Below are 22189 nucleotides of genomic sequence, written 5' to 3'. Positions count from 1 at the left end.
ATATTATTTGTAGTACAGTAACATGTAGAAATGGATTGAGGCCCACTGTGTTAGGTGCTGCACAGAACACAGAATAAGAGCTTGTTCCTGCCCTGAAAACCTTCTTCCTTGAAGAGCTTGTTCCTGCCCTCTTGACTCCTGCCCCTGCTGTGCTGACAAAGTCACTCCAAGACCCTGGGGTTCAGTAACCACTGGTGCCATTTATTTACAGGTTGTGCTCCCACCACCTTTTCACCATACACAGCTTGGGTAGTAGTGTCTGCACCCAGGGGGGAAGAGCTATCCCTCTGCTTCCGCTCCCTCGCTCCCCTTCTTTTTCCTGGCTTCCTTCCTCCCTGCCTTTTATATAGCCCCAGGCTAATTGGGCAGGCAGCTGTCTCCCATTGCCCAATTAGGCGCATGTTTTCAATAGCTAGCTCCAATTTACTTCCCTTAATGGGAGCTGGCATGACAGAGGGCTGAGTCAGCAGTTCTTGCCCAGAGCCCGTGTCACAGTCCTGAGCACGAAACCCAAGGCACACAGCCAGACCAATGGACACTACTTGCAAAATGTTGAAGTCTCAGGCGCAGGGCGTGCGTGTTTACCCATGTGTAGAAGACACATAGGGACCAGTACTTGAAGAACATCTCTTTATGCTTCTGTTTCCCCTCCCGCCTTTTGACTGTCTTGCCTATTTAGATTATTCAGGGGTAGGAGCTATCTCTTAGCTTGTGTTTGCACCCTGCATAGCACAAAGGGGACTGTCTCAGTTAGGGCCTGTAGGTGCTACTATAATACAAATATATACTATTTTCTGTCCACTGACCCTTAAATGGGAAGAGTCTCTATTTGTCTGCTGTGGGGAGTCTACTCTGGGATTCAACACAAAATAGAGAATCTTACAATGATAGACTCACACCATGCTCTCTCATGGCAATTTTACATTTGTTCTACTTCTTATTTTATAAATGTAAAATAAACAATCTAGACTGAAAATATTTGATGGTTCTTTGTGTAAGAAAAATAGGAATTATACTGAACTACTTTTGATTGGTTGGTTTTGGCTTTCTATTGTTTGTAAAAGCCTCTAAGGAGTTTAGATACTTTCTTTTCTCACATTGCTAAATTTAATAAAGCAAAACAAAAAATGATCAATACCCTGATTCCCCACACATCTCTACAGGTTTTAGAACAGAGCTGAAATTAACATACCCCCTTTTGCTTAATTACTTCTACATATAGTACAGAATCTATGTTGCAGGCTACATCTGCTCAACGCTACACACAGTGTGGGCTATCAAAAAAGCTCATTATGGCTCCCGTATTAACTGTCAGGTTCGACCCCAGTACAGGCCACGAGGTAGGTTAGAGATAGTTAGGAACTGATCTAAGCTGTTTCATCTAGTTACAATCCCCAAAGGACTACTTGAGCAGTTTCAGAGTAGCCGTGTTAGTCTGTGTCAGCAAAAAGAACGAGGAGTACTTGTGGCACCTTAGAGACTAACAAATTTATTTGAGCATAAGCTTTCGTGGGCTAAAACCCACTTCATCGGGTGCAGTAGGAAGATATACACACACACACACACAGAGAACATGAAAAAATGGGTGTTGCCATACCCACTATAACGAGAGTGATCAGTTAAGGTGTTATTAGCAGGAGGGAAAAAAAACCCTTTTGTAGTGATAATCAGGATGGCCCATTTCAAACAGTTGACAAGAAGGTGTGAGTAACAGTAGGGGGAAATATAAGCATGGGGAAATAGTTTTACTTTGTGTAATGACCCATCCACTCCCAGGCTTTATTCAAGCCTAATTTAATGGTGTCTAGTTTGCAAATTAATTCCAATTCAGCAGTTTCTTGTTGGAGTCTGTTTCTGAAGGTTTTTTGTTATAGTATTGTGACTTTTAGGTCTGTAATCAAGTGACCAGGGACTGGTTTTTGAATGTTATAATTCTTGACGTCTGATTTGTGTCCATTTATTCTTTTACATAGATACTGACCGGTCTAGCAAATGTACATGGCAGAGGGGCATTGCTGGCACATGATGGCATATATCACATTGGTAGATGTGCAGGTGAACGAGCCTCTGATAGTGTGGCTGATGTGATTAGGTCCTATGATGGTGTCCCCTTAAATAAATATGTGGGCAGAGTTGGCAACGGGCTTTGTTGCAAGGATAGGTTCCTGGGTTAGTGTTTTTGTTGTGTGGTGTGTGGTTGCTGGTGAGCAGTGTATAGGGAGCAGAGCGGGATAGTGATCTGGCCCACAATGTATAGCATCGTAATAGATCAAAATATCTTTCTCTGTGCTTGATCATCAGTCTAAAGAACATTCACTATCAGGGTCTTTTTTTTGTTTTTTGAGGGTGAGAATATAGAGAAATATATTTTTTCTGCATGCCCAATTTTCCCCTAGAACCTTTACTGAGAGTTGTCACCATGTGCAAATGTGAAAAGAAGAGATCTTTATCAAAGTAGCTTTCTAAATGAAGTAAAGAGCAAGAAAATATAACTCTCCACAGTAAATAGGCCCAATGGCCTGTGATGGGATGTTAGATGGGGTGAGATCTGAGTTACCACAGAGAATTCTTTCCTAGGTATCTGGATGGTGAATCCTGCCCATATGCTCAGGGTTCAGCTGATCGCCATATTTGGGGTCGGGAAGGAATTTTCTTCCAGGGCAGATTGGAAGACGCCCTGGAGGTGTCTCGCCTTCCTCTATAGCATGGGGCACGGGTCACTTGCTGGACGAATCATGGTTTGAGGAGTTTAACAGCTCAGACATAGGAGTGGGTGAGTGAGATTCTGTGGCCTGCATTGTGCAGGTCAGATTAGATGATCATAATGGTCTCTTCTGACCTTAATAACTATGAATCTATGAAAATGTTCACAGACACAGAGACCAAACTCAAGAACTGTACGGTTTGCTAGATTTTTAATTAAGTACACAAATGGCAAAGTACATTAACAGAAAACCATCAGGAACTTCCTTCTTGCTGTGGCTTTTGTATCTAATGCTATAATTAAAAAAATATAAATGGGGAACAAATTGCATTAAAAACAACAAGCATTTTTGACTGAGAATGCCTCTAAACCCCAAGAAAGACTCATCTTTGATCCCTGCTGTGGACTGATCCTACACGTGTCTGTAGAGATAAGCCCTGCTAAAGTAGTAAGCATCAGCTCAGTGTAAGAAGAAATTATTTTATTATCTCTTTTTATTTCAACAAAATATACTGAGATAGTTCTATGCAAAAACAGTGCTTATCTCTTTATATAAGTATACTTTGGATTACTAAGCAAAAAATCAGGCCACAGTCAATGAATATTACATGTGGTTGACCTGGATTGCCTCAAGATTCCAGAGATGGTAAACTCACAAATCTCAAAGTCATTAAAATTCAGCTAAGATGGTCAAGATGATCTTTAAAAAAAAAGAAAGAAAAAAGAAGAAGAAGAAGAAGAAGAAGGAACTTTCCCAGAAAATTATCTTTATAGCTTGGAATTTTCCATGATGTCTGTAACCAATGAAAAAAAATTATCAGCATGAGAAGTGACTAACCATGCGCTCTAGTTATTTCAGTGGATGAAACAGGAGGCAGAATGGCTGCAGCTTTTTCTTTTCAGCACTTTAATGTACTATATAATACAAATATAAAAATGTTTATCATTTTTCCTTTTGAAATCAAACCACTGTATAAATCTTCTCTCCGGTCTCACTAACAAATTCTGATTTCTGCAAGCAATTTGGACTAGGTGATGCTCCTTCATGATTTCTTTAAATAACTTCATGAACATGCTACATAATAAAAGGTCATTATATAGGTATATTACATTATGCCTAGAACCCAATCAAGAGTCCAAATGCTGTCAGAGACAGTCCTTGCCCCACATAGCTTAAAATCTAACACCTTGATGATGAAAATATGTACACACTTAATTAACATTAAGCAGATGCATCATCCCTTTGAAGTCAGTAACACCACTCATATGCTCAAATTTAAGCACATATGTATTGTCTTTAGGATCAGAGCTTAAACATGTAAAACAGACAATGGATAAGAGAAAGGAAATATCTCCATTTCTAAGGAACAGAGATTAAGTGACATACCCAAGATTACATATGAAGTCTGTGGAAGAGATACGAATTGACAGTAGATCTCCCAAGTTCCAATCTAATGTCTTAAGCATAGGATCTTCCATCCGCGAATGAAGGCAAAATGAAAATACTGATAAATTCAAGTATTACCGAAAGAGAGTCTTGAACCTATTTATTTTTATGACCTAAATATGTGCTAACTAAACCACATACATATGCTCCTTGTAGGTAATTCTAGCATGGTTAAACATCTTTCATTCAAGACCTTAAATGTAATTTTGAGAAGTCTGAGAATGAATGAGAGATGTGGATTATTTTTGCCTTCTCACTTTCTATCTGCTTGAACACCACATGGGAAAAGCTAGTCAATTTTCTCTCATAGTCTTCAAAAATACATTCTAGAATGCACTTTGCATCTTAAGTCATCCTAATTTTTTTTTATTTGAGAATAATGCTGGAGATTTTCCTTAAAGTGCTGATTTATCCTTTTTTAATCTTCATTTCTGACATAAAAGAGCCATGCATTTTATAAATCTTGGGCATTTTATATTTTGTTTAGTTTAAAGACGGATAAAGACAGAGCGAGAATGAGAGAGAGAAAAACAAAGCCAACTGCATAAATCTTTCCAAACCCAAAGGCATTCCCCTTGCGCTAAATAAAATTCATTCGGCACATCTTGTTTAAATTACCATCTGAAGTTTGTCTTGTTCCATCTCCAGAACAAGTCAGATGGCAGAGTGTAAAGATATGACTACATGAATAGAAACACATGATCGACTTAGTCACCACAAACATAAAAATAAGATGAGACAGAAAAATATTATCTGTCAAGTGACATGTTACTTTGATCCATCTGTTTCTGTATTCTGTCACAAATATTCAATCCAGCAGCTACTGGAAGCATCTGCATGCACCTTCCCCTCCAGTGCAAGTGAGAGTAATGTTCTGAGAGAATGATCATAATTTTACAGAGGCATGGTATTTAATACAAATAAGACAGTATTATGTTACAGAAGGGAAAGTTTTATGTAAGAAATAGGCAGGAGAGCTGCAGTAGTAACCACTATAAAGTATCAAACATTTTAAAAACCTGAACAAATGGGACAGCAACTCAAAAAAGCATCAGATTCTTCTGTAGAGATATTCTCATGGATAAATTCAGGACTTGAACAGGATTCAGGAAGAGAAAAATCTCTTCCACCAATTTTCTCTCTTATGAAGCAGGGCACCAACATTATTAAGAGGAAGTGCATTATTTTGAGGCAAGTAGGCAGGGAAAAGATTTTTTAAATGAGCTTTAAAACATGGCACATAAAAGAAAGGTAATTTTGCTTTTTCTTATTAAAAGTCAAATTTATAATTGATAAGTAAAGTTTCAAGTTGAATTAGTTTTTATAAGAATTCATTTGTAATATGGCTGGTAAAAGCTCAAATGCACCAGTAGTTGCACCTTCAAAGTATAAAGAAAAGGAGTACTTGTGGCACCTTAGAGACTAACCAATTTATTTGAGCATGAGCTTTCGTGAGCTACAGCTCATTTCATCAGATGCATACCGTGGAAACTGCAGCAGACTTTATATACACACAGAGAATATGAAACAATACCTCCTCCCACCCCACTGTCCTGCTGGTAATAGCTTATCTAAAGTGATCAACAGGTGGGCCATTTCCAGCACAAATCCAGGTTTTCTCACCCTCCACCCCCCCACACAAATTCACTCTCCTGCTGGTGCTAGCCCATCCAAAGTGACAACTCTTTACATAATCAAGTCGGGCTATTTCCTGCATAGATCCAGGTTTTCTCACATCCCCCCCACCCCCATACACACACAAACTCACTCTCCTGCTGGTAATAGCTCATCTAAACTGACCACTCTCCAAGTTTAAATCCAAGTTAAACCAGAACATCTGGGGGGGGGGGGTAGGAAAAAACAAGAGGAAACAGGCTACCTTGCATAATGACTTAGCCACTCCCAGTCTCTATTTAAGCCTAAATTAATAGTATCCAATTTGCAAATGAATTCCAATTCAGCAGTTTCTCGCTGGAGTCTGGATTTGAAGTTTTTTTGTTTTAAGATAGCGACCTTCATGTCTGTGATTGTGTGACCAGAGACAGAGACTGGGAGTGGCTAAGTCATTATGCAAGGTAGCCTGTTTCCTCTTGTTTTTTCCTACCCCCCACCCCCCCAGATGTTCTGGTTTAACTTGGATTTAAACTTGGAGAGTGGTCAGTTTAGATGAGCTATTACCAGCAGGAGAGTGAGTTTGTGTGTGTATGGGGGTGGGGGGGGATGTGAGAAAACCTGGATCTATGCAGGAAATAGCCCGACTTGATTATGTAAAGAGTTGTCACTTTGGATGGGCTAGCACCAGCAGGAGAGTGAATTTGTGTGGGGGGGTGGAGGGTGAGAAAACCTGGATTTGTGCTGGAAATGGCCCACCTGTTGATCACTTTAGATAAGCTATTACCAGCAGGACAGTGGGGTGGGAGGAGGTATTGTTTCATATTCTCTGTGTGTATATAAAGTCTGCTGCAGTTTCCACGGTATGCATCTGATGAAGTGAGCTGTAGCTCACGAAAGCTCATGCTCAAATAAATTGGTTAGTCTCTAAGGTGCCACAAGTCCTTCTTTTCTTTTTGCGAATACAGACTAACACGGCTGTTCCTCTGAAACCTTCAAAGTATATTTCATCAATCTTCTTCATTCAGGGCTCGGAAACAGGACAGGATTAAGACACGAGAAGAAATGTTTGACCATCTATTCTGCCTTTCTGAAGTGTCAATAAGTTTCAGGGACCCTGGGCCAAATACGGACATGCCAACGAAGATACAGATTTCAGGTAGAAGTCTGGTTGAATCTGAGAAGATTTACATTTGAATACTCCATCCTCAAATTTTAACCTTATTAATTCTCAGTCAGATTAAGTCCTGGATGAAAACAAGGTATTTCTATTGACTTGTTCCCCCGATTACCTCAGGGGATGAATCTGGCCACACCAGCCTCAATGATAAAGAGAGAATTTTATCATGATTTTCCAAGTACTGTACCAGGAACTCTATTTGAATTCTAACTTTGTTCCTTGCTTCATTTCCTCAACGTACATGGAACAATAAAGATTAAAATCTCAGCAACGTCTTCTTACTGATAGAAGCAATGGCATGAAGTTAGCTAAGAATTACTCCACATTTTGAGGCACCAAAACAAGAGTAACCCATAGTTTTTAATATATAAAAACCCAAAGGGTACTATGAAGTCTGTAATCGATCAGCTTTAGATTGATAATAGGTGTCCAGTGGAGAGTGATTTTGTGCTAGTGTCATCATTTATGCTCTTTAGGAAAAAATTTTTGATTCCATTGAATTACGGTGCCTCATGCAAAGGAATGGATGTTTAAAACCCAACCCACATTTTGTTATGACAATCTCTCCAACTATTTATACAGCCCTTATCATCACAGTAGCCAAGCAGCTCAAACATTAATAAGTTAATCCTCACAATTCACCTATGAAATAAGGAAGTATTATTATCCCCATTTGAGAGATAAGGAACTGAGGCTCAGAGAAATGATGGGCCAGATCCAGCATCCACTGAAGTCACCAGGAGTCTTTCCATTGTTTTCAATGTACCCAGCTATTGCCAAAGATCACACTATACCATATAGGTAGGACCAGGAAATGAACCTAGATCTTCTGAGTCCCAGTCCAGTGCCTTGACCAAGAAACTATTAGTAAAGTGCTTCTATATCATTTTTCCAAAACATGGGCCTTCACAGCAATGTCCTTTTATTTCAATATTCATTGTTTATTAAAAAAAAAAAGTTACATGAATACTGTTGGCAAAAGGTATTGGAGTGACCAACCTGGATGCTGAAGCCCTTTATTCATCCAAACAGAACAACTGCTGATTCATCATGCAAAGTGGCATTGTAAACTTCCCCATTACTTACATGCCCTGTTGCTTACATGGAGAGATCATTTCTAGGGGTAAATAGATTGTTCAGTCACTATACACGTTCAACTCTCGGTTTTACTGCCAAGAATGACCAAAAAGGGCCAATAAAGAAAATGTTTTTTGGAAGGGGAAAAACAAGATTCAGTATTTGTCTTAGTGCAACTTTCAAAAGGCCCTAATCTGGCCTTTAAATATTAAAGGATGTAAATAATCAGTGCTAGTCAGATGCCAATCCAAATTGCATGAACTAATGCTATAGGAATGGAAACAACAGACATCACTCTTAACACAGGAGCCTGTATTTAAGTTTGATATAACCAATATTCAGTGCCAGGCTGCATTTGATTTAGAATTCTATTTCAAAATGTTACACACAAATGTCAAGTATAAATATCAGAAGGATAGCCGTGTTAGTCTGGATCTGCTAGATCTAGCAACTGCTAGAAGAGGGCCTCATCCGCCCTGATTGAACTAACCTCGTTATCCCTAGCCTGATTCTTGCTTGCATATTTATACCTGCCTCTGGAAATTTCCACTACATGCATCCGACGAAGTGGGTATTCACCCACGAAAGCTTGTGCTCCAATACGTCTGTTAGTCTATAAGGTGCCACAGGGCTCTTTGCTGCTTTGAAGTATAAACATAACTTTTATTTCAGCAATATCTATATACCAAGAAAGAAAGGCCAATACTTTCAATTTTCATTTGAATAAAAAGAAACCTATTAAAATAACTATTAGTTTACATATCTAATCTCCTAATAACGTGTAAAATCCGATAAATTTACCCTTTTTTTTTTTTAAAAAAAGGGTTATTGCTACATCTATCAATTTTCAGGAGAAACAAGACTGGCAGTTGCGTTTTGATCTTGGGAACTGCTGAACAAAAGAAGTACTACTGCAAAAATTCATGCACTTTACTATATACCACATCTTTAGTCAAATTCTGAAATCTTCACTCAGCTTTTGCTTCACCTTTTAGGCAAACCTTTGTCTGAATACGGACCAAGTAAAAACTGAATGAAAGCTAAATAATGATTTCAAGATCTGGCCCTTAGCAAATGTTATTTTCACAATCTTGTGAAAAGTCATTTTTGAACCAAGACCTGGAAAAACCCAAGTACTGTTTTAGAGAGAGAGGGAAACAAAATAAACGGATTACAATGACATGTATTCTCTCTTTCTTTTTGCCTATGATTCAGCAGAATGACAGGTTTCAGAGTAACAGCCGTGTTAGTCTGTATTCACAAAAAGAAAAGGAGTACTTGTGGCACCTTAGAGACTAAACAATTTATTTGAGCATAAGCTTTCGTGAGCTACAGCCCACTTCATCGGATGCATACTATGGAAAGCATAGAAGATCTTTTTATACATACAAAGCATGAAAAAATGGGTGTTTACCATTACAAAAGGTTTTCTCTCCCCCCACCCCACTATCCTGCACAGACACACCCCTGGAACCCCGACCTGGGATATTCTATCTACTACCCAAGATCCATAAACCTGGAAATCCTGGGCGCCCCATCATCTCAGGCATTGGCACCCTGACAGCAGGATTGTCTGGCTATGTAGACTCCCTCTTCAGGCCCTACGCTACCAGCACTCCCAGCTACCTTCGAGACACCACTGACTTCCTGAGGAAACTTCAATCCATCAGTGATCTTCCTGATAACACCATCCTGGCCACTATGGATGTAGAAGCCCTCTACACGAACATTCCACACAAAGATGGACTACAAGCCGTCAAGAACACTATCCCCGATAATGTCACGGCTAACCTGGTGGCTGAACTTTGTGACTTTGTCCTTACCCATAACTATTTGACATTTGGGGACAACGTATACCTTCAAATCAGCGGCACTGCTATGGGTACCCCCATGGCCCCACAGTATGCCAACATTTTTATGGCTGACTTAGAACAACGCTTCCTCAGCTCTCGTCCCCTAACGCCCCTACTCTACTTGCGCTATATTGATGACATCTTCATCATCTGGACCCATGGAAAAGAAGCCCTCGAGGAATTCCATCATGATTTCAACAACTTCCATCCCACCATCAACCTCAGCCTGGTCCAGTCCACACAAGACATCTACTTCCTGGACACTACAGTGCTAATAAGCGATGGTCACATAAACACCACCCTATACCGGAAACCTACTGACTGCTATTCCTACCTACAAGCTTTCACCCTGACCACACCACACGATCCATCGTCTACAGCCAAGCTCTGCGATACAACCGCATTTGCTCCAACCCCTCAGACAGAGACAAACACCTACAAGATCTCTATCAAGCATTCTTACAAATACAATACCCACCTGCGGAAGTGAAGAAACAGATTGATAGAGCCAGAAGAGTTCCCAGAAGTCACCTACTACAGGACAGGCCTAACAAAGAAAATAACAGAACGCCACTAGCGGTCACCTTCAGCCCCCAACTAAAACCCCTCCAACGCATTATTAAGGATCTACAATCTATCCTGAAGGATGACCCAACACACTCTCAAATCTTGGGAGACAGGCCAGTCCTTGCCTACAGACAGCCCCCCAACTTGAAGCAAATACTCACCAGCAACCACATACCACACAACAGAACCACTAACCCAGGAACCTATCCTTGCAACAAAGCCCGTTGCCAACAGTGCCCACATATCTTTTCAGGGGACACCATCACAGGGCCTAATAACATCAGCCACAATATCAGAGGCTCGTTCACCTGCACATCCACCAATGTGATATATGCCATCATGTGCCAGCAATGCCCCTCTGCCATGTACATTGGTCAAACTGGACAGTCTCTACGTAAAAGAATAAATGGACACAAATCAGATGTCAAGAATTATAACATTCATAAACCAGTCGGAGAACACTTCAATCTCTCTGGTCACGCGATTACAGACATGAAAGTTGCGATATTACAACAAAAAAACTTCAAAACCAGACTCCAGCGAGAGACTGTTGAATTGGAATTCATTTGCAAATTGGATACAATTAACTTAGGCTTGAATAGAGACTGGGAGTGGCTAAGTCACTATGCAAGGTAACCTATTTCCCCTTGTTTTTTTCCTACCCTCCCTCTCCCCCCCAAGAGGTTCTTGTTAAACCCTGGATTTGTGCTGGAAATGGCCCACCTTGATTATCATACACATTGTAAGGAGATCACTTTAGATAAGCTATTACCAGCAGGAGAGTGGGGTGGGGGGAGAGAAAACCTTTTGTAGTGGTAAACACCCATTTTTTCATGCTTTGTCTGTATAAAAAGATTTTCTATACTTTCCACAGTATGCATCCGATGAAGTGAGCTGTAGCTCACGAAAGCTTATGCTCAAATAAATTGGTTAGTCTCTAAGGTGCCACAAGTACTCCTTTTCTTTTAGCAGAATGATAATCTATCAGGGTTACGAAATTAACCTGCTGGCAGGAAAGGGAGAAAGGATTCGACTGTTCAGAAGTTTAAAAGATTGAAAGAATTCTATATAATTGATTCCATAACACTGGATTTCTCTCCCCTGGCCCTCCAAGCTTTGAAAGGAAACCTATGACTTGAGATAAATATATTTCACACATCATCATCATCATCACCACTGCCACTCCTCCTCCTCCTCTTGGGGACACTTATCACTGTAATGTTATTTTTCAACATTTGAAATAACTGTTTTTGCTATGAAAATGCATTTATATCAATGAGACAAGCTATTTTAATTATATTGAGATGGTACAGCACCGTTGCTGAACATAGGCCTAATTTATGAATAATTTATGAGCACCATAAAAAGACTATTTCCCTGCAGAAAACAAGGCGTCCTGATACAGCAGACCAACAAAATATGGTATGCAAAGTCTTTAACCTTGCCACAATAGTCAAGGAACTAACATAGCGCAGGCTGATCCTCAAATGTATCAAATGTATTTGTGAATCTGCTAGCAGCCTGTAGTAACAGATGACATTGGAGCTTGCATCCTTCATTGGGGTCTGATATATATGCCTTGAATATTTGCTGACCTTATCTTGAGCTGTGGCCAATCTATTTTAGAGGCAAAACAGTGAACATATATGAAAGGTAATAAAAGGACATAATATGAACAGGAGACATACAGAGAAAGCAAAAACATACTAGAGTGTGCAGCAGTGGCTAATATATCTTCAGATGAAACCTCTTGTTTTAATGTCTGTGTCTAATATGGTCCAAAGATGCAGCCTGCTGCTGAGAAAAAAAGAGTGCATAAGTCAGTGCCAAAGACGCTGCAAATTCTGTTTTCTCAGCAGTAGACTGTATCTTTGGACCATATTAGACAAACAATTAAAACAGTTTGGACTATTTTAAAAAATGTTTACACACAAGAATTAAAACAGTCTTACAGTATTTCTGTGTTACAAAAATCAGTGTATTATAAAATTAATCTTAATTTTTTTCACCTTGCAGTTTTATAGGCATTATTTTGAATATAGTTCTTGAATGCAGTCTTAAAGTCAGTTTTCACTCTTCTTTTTTACAACAGATTAATCTATCCTGTTTTTAATAGCTATGACTAATAAATTATGTAGGAAAAGAGAAAATCATATTTCATTTATTAAGATATATTAACAGTTTATAGCCAATAAGTTTATCTATTTATCTATTTCTGAGTGGTCACTTATAAAACATCAGACATTGTGGCATGTATTTCTGATCTATTTTCAAGCCTTTAGTAAACTTCTAGCTTCCTACTTATTGTATACATTTCAGTAGGGGAAATATTCCTTTATAATTAGGTCTTGGCATCAACTGTTCATTTTTTTAAAAATACCCACACCATTATTAATATTACTTCTTAGAACAATGAAAATATTTCCCTAGTGATTGCCTTTTTATAATTATCAGTAATGATAATTTAAAAATAAAGTGGATTTGAAAAGATGGATTTGAACTTGAGACACAGGATTTTGGTTTTTGGGTCAACAATTTGTACTCAGTAGTGCCTGATATCAAACATCTTTCTTGGCATAAACGGGCACTGAAGGATCTTTCCCATTAGAAAAATAGGTAATATGTTAGGCCTAAAAACCTTGATAGTGTTCTTCAAGCACAGTACATTATGCGGTTCTATAATATGACAGAGTTAAGAACTGTCTCTACTCAAGTCCCAGGCCAACAGTCTCAGAAACATAAATGAGTGTCATGTAGGTGAGAATGTTCAAATAATAGACTGAGCAAGATTCATAACCATGTTAATTAACTCCAAGGTGCAGCGCACAAGAGAAATGTGACAAATCATGTAGATTACTGCCACTGATCTTCACATCTAAATGAAATAAGACAAATAGGTGCCTTGAGCCCCTCTTGTTAACGTGCACAAAAGAAAGATCTCTAAGGAGTAGCAGATGTTGCAGCTCAGCATTCTGAAAAACTACCCCGAAGGATTATTGCACTGAACTCTCTTTCTGGATGGCACCAGAATTACAGATACACATTTCTGTCTACCTTGCAATCTGCTATCTCTGTTATTATGGAATGGATGCAGATGAAGTGCATCAGTCTGAGAGTACTATAGCTTATTAACTCCTATCTTAACTTCTGAGAGTAAAGGGCAATGCAATCAGGAAGCAATCATCAATACTGGTGGATTATGTAAAGAAGGACATTCACTTAAGCCTCGTCTATACTAGGAATTTGCTGCGATTTCAGTCAATTACTGGTGCAAACCTCTAGACAGTGTAAACCTCTGCAAACTGAGATTTGCACTGGAGAAGCCAATCCTGGTTTCAAGCAAAGGAAAACTCCACCAGTGCTAACAGAAGAAGTTTAGCTAGTCTACTCTTGTGCACTAGTACATACATGGCTGACAGCTGTAATTGCAGCAGATCTCCTGCAGAGATGAGGCCTGAGCCTCAATGACTGAGAGGACCATAATTTGGAAGCTGCATTAGAATTTAAGGGAGCTGTGATGCTGGCAGACCAAGTGCCAGCTCATGCCAAGGTCCCCATGCCTCAATTGCAACATACATAGCTGGAACCAGTCTGGTTCACTTGTGTGTTCGCATTGTTAAAATGGATATTACAATTATAAGAATGTGTTTAGAGTTTATGGCATATTTGTAAGTTGCTGCATGCATTAATATCACTTACAATACCTGTATCCTAAGATAATATTTGAGCATCTGTATTGTAAGCCTCTGTATCTCACCAGACAGGAGAGAGACATTACCTAGTGTGGAATGCTGGTCTCCAACAGAAGCTATTATCTCATGCACAACAGGGAAGACCCATCAACACCAAACAAATTATTGAGGAACAAATTAATTGCTTTTTCCCCTTCCCCTCCTCCCATGAAAAAGAGTCATGCAAGTGAATTCTTTCCATCAGCCAAGATTGCAGCTCAGAGCTCAATGGGGGGAAGGGAATAAAAACCCCTTACAAGAAGGAACTGTAACTGTATGCAGCTTGGACTGTGGGGGCAAGGATTACTAGGCATAAGCAAAAGATCCCAAGTGCTTAGCCTGGGTTAGCCCTGAAGGCCATGTAGAGCTTATTTATTATAGAAGCTTCTATTACTTTTTTAAACTAGATTGGAACTAATTTGTGTTTATATATGTTTACCGGCTCTAACCCTGTAAATAGATCTCGTTTCCTATTCTAATATAATAAATCTTTAGATAATTTATTATAGGATTGGCTACAAATGTTATCTATGGTGTGAGATCTAAAGTGCAATTAACCCGGGGTAAGTATCTGGTCCTTTGGGACTGGGAATAACCTGAATATTGCTACGATCCTCGGTGTAAGGGACCATCTATCACAAAGGTAGGCTCACCTGGATGGCAAAACAGATTGGAGTACTCAAGGTCACTGTCTGCAACTCCATGTTAAAGCTTTTACAGTGCCTGAGAAGTTTACGCTTGATAATTGGTTAGTGAAATCTAAGTATTGAACTCACAGCCACTTTGGGGTTTGTGCCCTGGTTCTTAACAGTCTGCCCTGAGTTTGGTACTTGTGCTCTTGAGCCACTGCAGGACAGCTTTACAGGAACATAAAACATTCTACCACTTATATTTCGGAAAAAATAATTTTAGGGATTGGAGATGGAGGAGGAGGGGGAAGAGTGATCTAACATAAAAGAAACACGTTTTAGTAACCCCTTACCTCCACGCTCCACTTCTGCTGCCATTTTAATGTTATTACAGCACCCATGCAAGACATCATACAAATATCCCAAATGTAGGCTGTGGTTATATTTGTGTTGCTCATCAAATAATGTGACCTATCGGCAGACAATGTAGCCTGCACATGAATGACTTATCATCCTTTCTTCTTGCCCGCATGCACTCAAAATGTACTGATTTTATAATACAATTTTGGCAATCTCACAGCATTAGGAATTCTTACTTTCTCCAGCTCCATGAGAATGCATGGCCCACACAGAACACACTTGAGCATCCAAACCTGCAGAGGAAGATTGTTTTAAGGTCTGGAGCTCACGGCAGAAACCAATCTAAGTTCTGTTCCACTTTGCAACCATAAAAGCACGGTTTCAAAAAAAAAAATGTACATTGAGTACCTGGTGTTTGATATGGAACAGTATGCAACATGCTTATGATATGTAATAGGCTACAAAATCTGCGTTCATAGCCTTGAATAACAAATTAGAACCCAGCTCTGGCATACGTAGATGGGAAATAGAATGCATGTCTTTTTAGTGCATGGATACAGCTGTTCCCTTGAGCTGCATAGAGCAGGTGGTTCAATGAAACCATTGCTTAAAAAAAAAAATCAAAAAAATTAAATGACAGCAGGTTGGCTTGAAATGAAAAATCAAATAAGGTTTATATGTGCAAAAGTTAATTACTGAAGCAATTAATGTTTGTTCTACAAAATTATGTTGCAAGTGAAACATTTGGGCAAAATAACCACTAAACAGCTTCAATCACACAATTTAAAAGGGAGACAATCCATTTAGAAAATTAGAGTTTAAAGTAGTTTCCAATATTAGACATGATCCTGAAAATACCACTGGCAATTTCTGTGATTTTACAATAACTTTTTCTTAATTTTTAAATGCCTCTCACCCAAAGACTTATGTACAAAACAAACACACTGCGGGATGGGGGAAAAAAATATGCTCTCTAACTTTATGTTAATAGTACACAAAAATATATCAGATAAACATTTTTGAAGTTAGTGGCATCCCTTTAAATCTTCTTTAAAGAGTGATACTATCTCCAGGAAGGACAGTAATTTTTGTTGTAGATTTCAGAGTGGTAGCCGTGTTAGGCTGTATCAGCAAAAAGAACGAGGAGAACTTGTGGCACTTTAGAGACTAACAAATTTATTTGGGCATAAGCTTTCGTGGGCTAAACCCGATGAAATGGATTTTAGCCCACGAAAGCTTATGCCCAAATAAATTTGTTAGTCTCTAAAGTGCCACAAGTTCTCCTCGGTTTTTTTGTCATAGAGGAAATCATGCCAATGCCAGCAATTATTAACCATATGTATCTTCTTTTGTCAGGTAAAATAGTCACTCACTAAAATGCACTCCAGTGCTTACTTTCATGTACTTCCCCCATGATTTCACTGTCATCCCTCCTCTGGAGCAGAAACTATCCCAAGTTGTATGGTGGATTTTAGATGTGTGTGTGTGTTTGGGGGGAGGGGGGGAATCCATCATCAAAAGCTAAAATGGGACCAACACATTTATTTCATGTATACCTTAGGCAAGTTTAAATTCAGTGGGTTGGTATTGCAGCCTACTGTCAGTACTTTTCGCTAAGACCTAGGTTCAGTCTGCCCAGGCTTATGAGATTGAGAGCAGCGACAGACTCAGATTCGTATCTCAGCCTCCACAGAGCATAGATGGAGATAGAAACTGGCATCCTACTTACTGATACTGTGACAAAGTTCCTCCTCTACGTTGGTGGGTCTTGTGCTTAACTGGCGGATTTGCTCGCCTCAGACATTCACGGCAGCCCTCAGTTTGGCAGTTTTCGTGAACCCACAGTCCAGGTCAACTCCTCCTGTGTCTGACCGGGAGTTGGGAGGTTTCAGGGGAACCCGGGCGCGCCCTCTACCCCGGGTTCCAGCCTAGGGCCCTGTGGACTGCAGCTGTCTAGAGTGCCTCCTGGAACAGTTGCACGACAGCTACAACTCCCTGGGCTACTTCCCCATGGCCTCCTCCCAACACCTTCTTTATCCTCAGTCCTCCAACAGTACGCGTTCTCACTCTCAGCTCCTCACACACGCCCCACAAACTGAAGTGAGCTCCTTTTTAAACCCAGGTGCCCTGATAAGCCTGCCTTAATTGATTCTAGCAGCTTCTTGATTGGCTGCAGGTGTTCTAATCAGCCTGTCTTAATTGTTTCCAGAAAGTTCCTGATTGTTCTGGAACGTTCCGTGTTACCTTACCCAGGGAAAAGGGACTGACTTACCCTGGGGCTAATATATCTGCCTTCTATCACTTTCCTGTAGCCATCTGGCCCGACCCTGTCACAATATGTATAATCCCATATAGTACATGTCTCAAATACATATCTCCCAAGTGACTGGAAAAGAAAAAACATCCCAAAAAACACTGAATTTTCTATAAAAGAAACCCAAACATCCCCAAAACAGCAGCATGCTGATTTACCCAAAACTGGGAAACCTGTTTTAAATGAAGAATGATGCCATGTTGTGTGTGATACTTCATGTATGTTTAGTTAGGACTAAATGGTGGCTTTAGTAAAATCCCTAAATAAGGGGCATTGCTTAGTTGTACTGCCTCGAGAGCAGACCACATCTCTCTCTCACAATATGGTTCCTGGTTCACCCTTCTCTCAGGGGAGAAGTAATCGGCACCAGCCCTCTGCCTTGCACAGGCTACTTGCCTCTGCTCTGGCTCAGCTGAGCTGTCTGGCACATCAAGGAGGGGGAGAGAAAGTCAAGGCTCCATCTGCTCCCCACTCATGCCCTGTCCACCTGAATAGGGCTAAGAGAGGGAGGTGAGATGAGGCTGCGATGTGAGATACAACTAGCCACCTAACTCTCCTGCACTGGCACATACTGAGGATCACAACTGCGCTCTCATTCAACAATTTATTAGCTAGATAAATAATTTTTAAAAAGTTGTTTAACTTCTCAGCAAGTTCAGGTCTTAAATTAAATACACTTGGTGACTCAGGCCAGACTTTAAAAAGAAAGAGACACTGGTTAAGGTAAATTTTCAAAGCACTAAATAGAGTTTTAGCCAGGAAGCTCCCTTTACTGCTTTGAAATGTCACAAGTGCACTTTAGTGAGTGACTCTTTCCAGGAAGCAACAAGATTACAAAAGTAAATCCATACCCCAATGCCCAGCATCTTGCAAAATATTTATTTTTAATATTCCAAATTATTGACAAAATGAAATGAATGATGATCAGATGATTAAAAAGCCTGGAGCCTTTTAAAGAGAATGAAAATAAAGTGTCTCATTTCAGGCCTTCCCCACTACTGTCTCCTAAAAAGAGACTTAGAGCAAGCACAAACTAATAGTAAACAACAACAAAACTTTGCACATGTTATACAAACACCTCAACCCAGATATAAAGTGGTCCTCAGGAACCAAAAAATCTTATCGCGTTATAGGTGAAACTGCATTATATCGAACTTGCTTTGGCCTCAAACATTTCCATTATTAATAGTCACTTCCCGCCCCCTGACTGACCCCTCAGAACCCCCGAACCATCCAACCCCCCCCGCTCCTTGTTCCCTGACTACCCCCTCCAGAGACTGCCTGCCCCTAACCACCCCTCCCAAGACCCCACCCCCTATCTAAGCCCCCCTGCTCCTTGTCCCCTGACCGCCCCCTCCAAAGAATCCCCTGTCCCTAATCACCCCGGGACCCACCCCCTACCCAACCCCACTGCTCCCTGTCCCCTGCCTGCCCCAACCCCTATCCACATCCCCACCCCCTGACAAGCCCCCGGGACTCCCACACCTTATCCAACGCCCCATTTCCCATCCCCTGACCGCCTCACCCCTAGAACCTCCAAACCATCCAACCCCTCTGCTCCCTGTCCCCCTCCCCCCTCCCGCCTGAGACTCTCTGCCCCTTATCCAACCCCTCGACCACGCCCCGGCACTCTTAACACACCGCTCAGAGCAGCATGTCGGAGCCAGACACGCTGATCTGCCGAAGTGCGCAGCCCCACCCCCCAGAGTGCTGCTTCACCGTGTTATATCCGCATTCGTGTTATATCGGGTCGCATTATATCGGGGTAGAGGTGTAGTACCTTCTGTTTGAGAACATCAGAGTGCTTTCAATTCTTTTAAGTAGATCTCACAACACCTTTGTGAATTAGGAACTATTACAACATATCCATTTTATTGATGGGAAAATCAAGTCACAGAGAGTACCATGATTTAATGATTTGCATACGGTCTAGACACAAATCAGTGGGAGAAACGGGAATGGAATACAAAATACTTGAGTACAACCCTGTCAAAGATCCTAGGTACATTCGTGGGCGGCTAGCCCAAGCCACTGCCCATGCCACCACAGCCACACTGCTATTTTTAGTGCACTAGCTGGAGCAGAGCTAGTGCATATGTGTCTATTCTAACTGGGAATTACAGCAGTGTAGACATACTCCTAAATAACAACACCTCACAGAGAATTGTTTAATAATTCATCCATATAAATTAGACTTCAGTCATGGAATTATAAAAACTGATAACGTCCAGACATGTATTCATGTCGGCCCTGATTATACACATGCAGGCAGTCCCTGACCCCTGAACAGAAAATTTCTGAAGTCAACAAGGCTCCTTATGGGCTCAGCAGTTTGCATGTCTGGCTCAGACTGCAGTATTAGTCCCTTAATTGGTAGGACCCTTTTCCCTCCACCGCTTTTAGTTTCTACATATTCGCGACATTTTCTCATAGAAATGGTGTGTCTTTACAAAGACCTATGCTAGCCAGCATGCCAAATACATGCTAGCTTTAAACAGGCTTCTCTTGCCAACTGCAAATGAAGTGACATCATAGATTTTTTTTAAAAAAGCATACCAGTTTGCAACCATCTCCAACTAGTCATTTTGATTAAACCAAATATATTCTGTTATAGATATTTTAACACAGAATATTTTAAAACACTGGTTTTGTACAATAGAGGTCTTAACAGAAAAAGGTTTAAGTCTCAGCCCAGGCTATCAAGATGATCAGATATCCAGTAAATTATGTAAATATTTTCAGAAGTTATCCAACATGCAGTATAAAAGTTTAAATAGAGTAAGAAGTGTGTAGTATGTGCACTGTTCTGGTATATATAGTGTGCACATATATTGCTGACCGCCAGGGCAAACCACAGGGGGGTCATATTTGCAACTGAAAAAAAATGCTTACCTGTTAATGTAACTTAGAGCAACATATGTTGGCTGTTGCAGTTCTTGTTTCTCTAACACACGTGGGTCTGTATCTGTAATAAAAATACAAGTATGCATTTGCAATATTTGTACTGAAATATAGGAGTCTATAAGCAACATATCTGAAGAAGAAAAATGTAAAGGAGCTAAACCCCTTCGTAGAATAAGTTCAGTACAGCACAATCATTTGGTCATTCATTCATAGACAACAAGATATTGCATTACTTTTCAAGGGAATTCCAAACATCAACAGTGATAGAATTTCCATCTGTCATACAAACTTCATAATCCCTCTCATAAATATTAGTTTTCATTGCTTACAGCAACCATGTTGGCATCGTTTCCATGGTTTACACTGTTAAAAACGAAATAGAGTCAAAAATTAAAGATTTCTTTTAAGACATTTCTAAAGTTGATCAACAAATTGTGACACTTTACAAAAGGACCAGTTTTCACAAACAGCTATCTGTTGAGGTTCATCATCTATTTACCTCAGCACACACAAATTCTGCTTCTTCTCCTACCCTAACTCTTTCAATCAGAAATGCACATGAAAGTACACATGTAGCAAAATATATGCCCAGCAGAAGATTGCCCTTCGGAAGCACAGAAGCAAGCATTCGTCAATTCCCACTAACACTGACTTTACAGTTCAAGAATGAACTGTACCTGGTTTTATGCACGAGTCTTGTTCAATTCAACTTTGCTGTTATCTAAGCAAAGAAGCAGTCTTAGTCCATGTTGCTGAAATGAAGAAGAGCGAACATACACATTTTTTAAAAACAAAAAAGTAGTTACTAAAAAAAAAAAGGATAATCTTGATTTTAAAAATGCAGCATGGCCTCATATTCCAATACAGCCCCTTTAGAAATTAAAAACAAAAAAGGTTTTAACAAAATGTGTATCATGCAGATGAACATGACCATGCAGTTGTTATCACAAACTGCGTGCATGTCTTTAACAGCAATTCTATGGGCAACTTATGTTTCCTAACTATGAAGAATGCAGACTGTTTTACTAAATAGCTCTCTATAGTACTGCTGGTATCCATCTTTCATTTCTCACTGCAAAGAATATTGTCAACACACTTATGCAATATTCTAGACTGAACCTATTTTCTCCACACAACTTTAAGCCATGTTATTTTTCAAAAGTTCATTTCCCTAATATTGTCACATGTGCTTTTGAGCTAGTCAGCAGCATCTGTATTCTATTTAAAAACATTCCAGTAATAATCTTAGGCCCCAGCTCTTTAGCCCTACACAGGTAAAACTTCCATCAAAAGGAATAGCAGTTCTTGACTGAGGAGTACAAGATTATTCAGCCCTCAGTTCTAGTCAATTAACATTTTGTTTAATGAGTGCAGTCACTCCTGGGCTGCCATAAAGCTTAAGAATAATTCAAAAAGACTTCCCTCGGCCCCCCAGATTTGTTCCATGACAACTCAGACTCTGTGTTTGACAACATACTTCACCAACACGCCCATACGTAGATGGAAACTTACAATGACAACATATTTGATTGAGCAGGTTCAGAGAACAGTCACATATACATACATAGTGTCAAGCAGATCAACAACCCGTAGCCAATTACTTTTAACAGGAAACAGACCTTTTCTTATGTCTAAAAAGCAGTTGCAGTCTACAGAGATTATAGCGATCACCAACACACAGTGCGCTGGACTGCTCTAACTGAAGATAGTGACAAATCAGTTATCTTATATGTTATCTTTATGCTCCACTCAACCAGGAATGGCAGGCTCAAACACAAAAAGATCTCTTTTATGTTCCTTTGCATTACTGTG

General features: G+C 40.0%; 1 protein-coding gene across 1 annotated transcript in view; it reads right to left on the bottom strand.

The window, feature by feature from the left end:
- JAZF1 (JAZF zinc finger 1) overlaps positions 1-22189 on the bottom strand; it is a 296236-nt gene that overhangs the window by 126291 nt on the left and 147756 nt on the right. The window contains exon 2 of the mRNA XM_048838463.2: positions 20366-20438. Within this exon, the coding sequence (XP_048694420.1) occupies positions 20366-20438 (73 nt within the window). The remainder of the gene's footprint in view (positions 1-20365; positions 20439-22189) is intronic.

The sequence above is a fragment of the Caretta caretta genome, chromosome 2 (genome assembly GCF_965140235.1).
Source record: "Caretta caretta isolate rCarCar2 chromosome 2, rCarCar1.hap1, whole genome shotgun sequence".
In the NCBI taxonomy this organism is placed as follows: Eukaryota; Metazoa; Chordata; order Testudines; family Cheloniidae; genus Caretta; species Caretta caretta.
This window is presented reverse-complemented; position numbering and strand designations above follow the sequence as displayed.